This window comes from Pleuronectes platessa, chromosome 10 (assembly GCF_947347685.1).
Source record: "Pleuronectes platessa chromosome 10, fPlePla1.1, whole genome shotgun sequence".
Lineage (NCBI taxonomy): Eukaryota > Metazoa > Chordata > Actinopteri > Pleuronectiformes > Pleuronectidae > Pleuronectes > Pleuronectes platessa.
The window spans coordinates 21,561,007-21,566,846 of record NC_070635.1 but is presented as its reverse complement, the minus strand read 5'-3'; the positions used below and the strand labels follow the sequence as shown (position 1 = coordinate 21,566,846).

The window sequence follows — 5,840 nt, the reverse complement described above, 5'->3', positions numbered from 1 at the left end:
TAATCTCTTAAAATAATCTTAAAGGGTACAACTCTGCACATTTAGGTTGGTTGCATAATTCCCTCTGGAGTCTGAAGAAAACTAATTCCATTTGTTTTATTTCCTTTTTAATCAAATCAACCTGAGATGATAACTTTGCTGCATGGCTAACTGGGGTCTTATGAAGGATTGCATTAAATTTAATATCATTTTTATAAATGGAATCAGAAGCAGAGTACTGACTGCGTTTGTAAAGTTTATAAGAATTAAATCGACAAAAAACATGAAACATTTTGTTTAATTATTTTATATCTTGCCAGATGGCCATTAAATTGTAGTTCTTGTTCTAACATTATAGTGAGTATGATTCAGATTCTTTATGGTTCGTGACCTATATTGGTCATAATCCTACGTCCTGACAATTCATATTGGCTGCTGTTTTGAATCTGGATTTAGATGTAAAAACATCTGTGTCGACAATAACATAAATAGGCCAAGTGAAATATTTGTCCGTTGTCACTTGTCAAGAATCAGATATAAGGTCAGGGTAATGTTCTTGGGCAATACACAAAAAATACAAAAGCAGGGAACCTTATGCTTCCACGCCTTTGTGGAATTTTAGAGAATTTAAAGTAATATACAGTACATAACAGCTTCTAAACCAATAGAGCAAAAGTGCTCTATTCCTATCAAGGACTATGCCCTATCATGCTTGTATACTAATTGATGATACTTCTATACTATTATGTGTTGAAAGTATTTTGACAATAAATGATTTTACTAAATGGTGTTTTTTCTAATCTTCCGTATATGTTCCTTCAACATCCGATGAAATCCTCAATGATTTCACAAAACTCAGTCCAAATTGATGAATGCAAAACTAAACTCTCACCTCGATTTTATGAAGGCTGCTGTGTGGACAAATAATGGTACCATCATTCACGCTATAGAAAGACAGGTCGAGAGGAGATGTGTTACAGTGGGTGGCGAAGAAGGAGGCGAAATGAGTGGTGGAAGAGGACAGACATTTCGGATGAGGAGGGAAGCTTTGGAATAACTTTAGAGGAACTCCAAGTGATCATGTCATCGATCAGGGTTTTTCCCTGTCTGTGGCTGAGGAGAGACTGGGCTCTAATGCGAGCACATCGACAGTAGCTTCCATTATTAATACGCTCCATACTCTGCTGGACTGCACAATCTGCAACGGACACTTCAGCTAACAAGCCTCCTTAATGTTGGACTTTATAGGACACTCTTACCTAATGTTCTAATTTTGCCCCTCTGAGCATAAACTATAAGGATCCGTCGGGATTCAAACCTGGGTCTCCTGTGTAGTAGGCGGATTGCCTACCACTGAGCTACGAGGGATGATGACTCAGATGCAGAGACACAGACACAGCACTTGTTTGTAGGGAATCAAAAAAGGTTTCTTTACTTAGGTCAGGCAGAGAATTCCACACGGTTTGAACAGTAACAAAAAATACCTCCAGACAACTAAAAACACAGTCTGGGCAATTTAACAGAGTAAACTAAGGATTTCCAAAAGACAGGTAACAAAAGGATCTCAAGATCAAAAAAGGTTCAAAACAGGTCTAAAGCAGAGATTCTCAGAGCAACTCACGTACCATAACTGTAGGGTGTCAATTTCAAGACTCGGCCAACACACAGAAGATCAGGGGCCCGTTTCACAAAGCAGGTTTAGTGAAAACTCTGAGTTAGTTAACCCTGAGATGAGGGAAACTCTGGTTTTTCAGTTTCACAAAGCCAGTTCAGCTTTACTCTGAGTCAGTTACCCTGGCAACATACTCCGTGAACCTAACCTGCTCGCTGGCAGGTTTTCTTCAACTAACCCCGAGTTTCTCCTGCTCTTAAGTTGAAGCCTGCAGACTGAAGGCAGTGGCAGACATGGCGTGTCCTTTTATTGAAGAGCCAGTTGATGTCGAGGCGCAGATACTCCGCAGACATCTCCACCGGGAGAGGATTATTAGACCCCGATTGGATGTTTTATCATTCCCTGATGAGTATCTGTTTGAGCGTTTCCGTTTCTCTGCATCATCTATAATTTATATAAACGATATTCTCAGCCCTCACATCGCTCACATGACGCATCGTGGACATGCTCTCAGTTCCGAGCAAATTCTTTGTATTGCACTTCGTTTTTTTGCCAACGGCAGTTTTTTGTATAACGTCGGTGATGCAGAGCATGTGTCCAAGGCAACTGTCTGTCGGGCTGTCCGAAATGTGACACTTGCACTGAAACGGCTACTATGCACGTTTGTAGTGTTCCCAAGTCACAGACCCACCAGACTTCTCAAAGAAGAGTTCCACAGAATTGCAGGTATCAGTCTAAGCAGTAATTCATTTATGTCATAAAGCTTTGAGACTTGAAGCACTAATCAGTCAATTTGATATATTTTAGGGTTTCCAGGTGTGATTGGCTGCATAGATGGCACTCACATTCCTATCATCGCTCCTTCAATAAATGAAGGAGATTATGTGAATAGGAAATCTGTCCACAGCATTAATGTGCAGGTAGGCCTAAATAGTAGCCTTTAACATTCCAAATTAAATACACTACACCATACAGCTAATTACTGTTCTCCACTGTGAAGATCATATGTGATGGAGCCCACATGATTAACAATGTGGAAGCGAAGTGGCCTGGGTCTGTGCATGACTCACGAATGTTTCGTGAGTCGACACTGAGTGCCAGATTTGCCGGTGGTGAGTTTATATATATAATTTATATACAGTATATAGTTATATCCTATGATCAAATATTTTGTTTCCTCCTATTGCAACTGAAACAAACTGTATCTTGTATTATCATAGTAGAGTTCGATGGTTACCTACTCGGAGACAGAGGGTACCCCTGCCAGCGCTATCTGCTGACCCCTTACCCTGACCCTGAGCCTGGCCCACAGCGACACTACAACTTGGCTCACTGCAGGACACGAGCCAGAGTGGAGATGACCATCGGGATACTCAAGGCCCGGTTCCAGTGCCTTCGTAGGCTCAGGGTCACCCCAGAGAGAGCTTGTGACATTATAGTGGCATGTGTGGTTCTCCACAACATTGCCACTATTAGAGGAGAACAATGTCCTACTCTTTCCCCCTGTGATCCAGGTATTAATCATACCCCCCCTGCTGATACACGAGATGGAAGAGCTGTTAGAGACATGATATGTGTCAATCATTTCTAACTGACCCATCACCTCCCCAATGTTCAAGAACGACAATATGCATCTCATTTTATGAGGTCTTCTTTATTTCCTAGAAGGACAAATTTTGTACAGTTGTTAATCCTTTGTTGTTGAAACAATTAAAAAACATCCACCTGTGGGCACGTCACCCACCTTTAACTGATGGTCCAGCAGTTGTATTTCCTTTTCTGTTTTGGTGATCTGCAGCCTTATGTGCTCCATTTCTAGGTGTGATTTGTTTATTTGAGATTCTAAATATACCTTGTAAAGTTGTTTCACAGGGAGCTATAGGAACATAAATGACATTGAATTTCAGTGCCATGTCTATTTAGTGTCATTGTAAGTTGTGGGTCAATGCTGAACAACATCTTACTGAGGTAAGCTGTGCTGTGGAGGTTGATGGACCTTCTTCCCCATTGTAATTTCCAGCATGGCTCTGTTAGAGAGAAAGAAGTTGCAAGTTGTATTGTGGAACAACACTATTAACTGAGCCAAAGTTATTTAAAAAAAAAAAGGTGTATACTTCAGCAGGCCTCTCTGCATCTTCCCTCTCTGTGGCAGCTGATAAGGTTTCTTCATCATCCTCCTGTAATGAAACAGAATGTGTGTGTTATATTCTACCAATTATGAAAAATCTGTGGAATATTAAGAGTACTTACAACAGCATGGAGGTCTGTTATGGCAGAAGGCTCAACGAGACAGATTACACCATCAGTAACTGGTAGAAAATGAAGATTAGACAGTTGATGATTACCCAGAAAAGTGCCCCACCTAATTTAAACACAATTTTTCAAACTCTGAGTCACCTTAAAATAGATTGATATCTGAAAGCAAAAGCAGCCAATTGCAAAGAACTGTAGCTTACTGCTACAAGAAAAATCAGTGTGCCAACTAAGTTGTGTCTAAGATGAATGGGTGGCCATTACTGAGCGAACACTAGAAAAAGGATTAACGTACATGCCATTCATTTGAATAACTTACCTCTTATGTAGGCCCCTGTGACCTGGGGCGTGGGTGGGTCCGATGAACTCCCCCCAGAGATGCCCTCAGCAATGGGTCGTCCACTGTTCTGACTGAGGGCCATCTTTTCAGCCTCTGTGAGAGGTGGTGGTGGTGGACCGCCACCTGTTTTGCGGGCCTCAGCCTTTTTTCTGTTGGCTATAATGGAGGTCAAATTTAAATACATACAGAAAACACAACTTTGGAGACTTGTATGTATAAAAGGCATTTAGGTGTTGCTTTCATAGAGACAATATTAAATACTGGCAGTGTTGGGATTTCTCTTTTTTTTGCAGATTTCCCTAATTACTTAAATATATCCATCACATGTTGAATGTAGCCACTAAATGCTGTTTAATGAGGGCAGGCTAAACAACATCACAATTGCTTGTACTTTATTATACCTTACCTGTTTGAACTACATTTTTATATTTCATCTTTAGCTGCTGCCAAGTCCGTTTGGTGCCTGTTGGGTTGCACCTGTGCTCACAGACACACATATGGAATATAATTGTTGAATAAGTGGAACATTCAAGACAAAACATTTCTTTTTTTTCTCAAATTAATACTGACGCATTGACTCGGTCAGCAATTTCCTGCCACGCAAGATCCCGCACTTTTGCTGCTGCCACAGTATTGCTTCTTTTTAAAAATATATGCTCACTTTCTGCATACGCAGTCATTAATATTTCCAACTCCACTGGGGAGAAGTAGGAGGATCGAGGCTGTTTACCACTTGTTGCCATGGTGAATCATGTTATCTGTGTTCCATTGATGAAGGCTTTTTATATCCTCATGCACAAGCTTCACTCAGGGTTACCTTGACTCTGAGTTGATTGAACTAAGTGTTATCACCTGTTCTGAAACCGAAAACTTAGAGTTTGACAGCTCAGAGTTGCTCAACCCAGAGTTAAGGTTTTAACTCAGAGTTTGTTGAACCTGCTTTGTGAAACGGGCCCCAGGTGGCTTATAAAGGCTAGCAAACAAGGCACAGGTGAACACAATGAAACAATCTAGTCAACACACAAGTGACAGGGAAAACAAGAACACTGAGGACCCCACATGGTCATAAGGGTATAGCAGGCCAACAACCCTGACAATAAACACAAATAGTTTCAGTTGTTTGGGTGGACAAGCAATAGCATGTTGATCCAAACTGAAATGTACGAGGGCAGGAAACACATCAGTCATCTACACAGCAAGGTTCCACACAACAATACACAACAAAGGAGCATCTTCTGTAGAAGCTCAAACTTCTAGAAGCTCTTCGTGTTCCTTCTTTCAAGAAAGAATTAACATTACTCAAGGACATTGAAATCTTTTTTCCATCTTCAGTTAATTAGTGCAAAAGTGACATCAGTCCTGCTGTGATAATTAGTTGTTAGACAAGACTTATAGAAAAACTATTTTTCTCAGGCTGCCAGTCCCGTGAAACACAGAGGCTGATATTTATTTTTATGGTATTGGCTCGATTTAACCACTCACCGGCTCAAGGAAGAAAAGCATGCCTATTGGTCCAGTAAATGGAGGGAGAGTGATGCAGAGTATAGATTGATGCGGGGGATATATTGCTGTACAGAGCAGAATCTGCTCAGCTGGGAAAGATCGTCCCATCAAGTACCACACATAACGCATGTAAAATATCCAGTCAGATAATGC

The 5,840-nt window shown here is 40.9% G+C and overlaps 2 protein-coding genes across 6 annotated transcripts; one reads left to right on the top strand and one right to left on the bottom strand.

Moving 5' to 3' along the window:
* Nucleotides 1-1,652: 1,652 nt before the first annotated feature.
* Nucleotides 1,653-3,341, top strand: LOC128448826 (putative nuclease HARBI1). Of its 2 annotated transcripts, none has more exons than XM_053431619.1 (4): nt 1,653-2,317; nt 2,399-2,511; nt 2,592-2,703; nt 2,815-3,341. In XM_053431619.1, exons 1-4 carry the CDS (start codon nt 1,885-1,887, stop codon nt 3,180-3,182), a joined length of 1,026 nt encoding a protein of 341 aa, XP_053287594.1. In that variant the 5' UTR covers nt 1,653-1,884; the 3' UTR covers nt 3,183-3,341. The 2 variants fall into 2 exon arrangements, with proteins under 2 accessions (XP_053287594.1, XP_053287593.1); XM_053431618.1 differs by having other exon boundaries at nt 2,812-3,341.
* Nucleotides 3,227-5,130, bottom strand: LOC128448827 (uncharacterized). 4 transcript variants are annotated; one of them, XM_053431623.1, is made up of 7 exons: nt 4,846-5,130; nt 4,591-4,661; nt 4,164-4,340; nt 3,842-3,900; nt 3,706-3,768; nt 3,556-3,618; nt 3,227-3,467 (listed from the first exon to the last, which is right to left on the bottom strand). In XM_053431623.1, the coding sequence occupies exons 2-7, from the start codon at nt 4,616-4,618 to the stop codon at nt 3,279-3,281; spliced, it is 579 nt and encodes a 192-aa protein (XP_053287598.1). In that variant the 5' UTR covers nt 4,619-4,661; nt 4,846-5,130; the 3' UTR covers nt 3,227-3,278. The 4 variants fall into 4 exon arrangements, with proteins under 4 accessions (XP_053287598.1, XP_053287597.1, XP_053287596.1 ...); XM_053431622.1 differs by having other exon boundaries at nt 4,915-5,130; XM_053431621.1 differs by lacking the exon at nt 4,846-5,130 and having other exon boundaries at nt 3,227-3,252; nt 3,336-3,467; nt 4,591-4,802.
* Nucleotides 5,131-5,840: the final 710 nt, after the last annotated feature.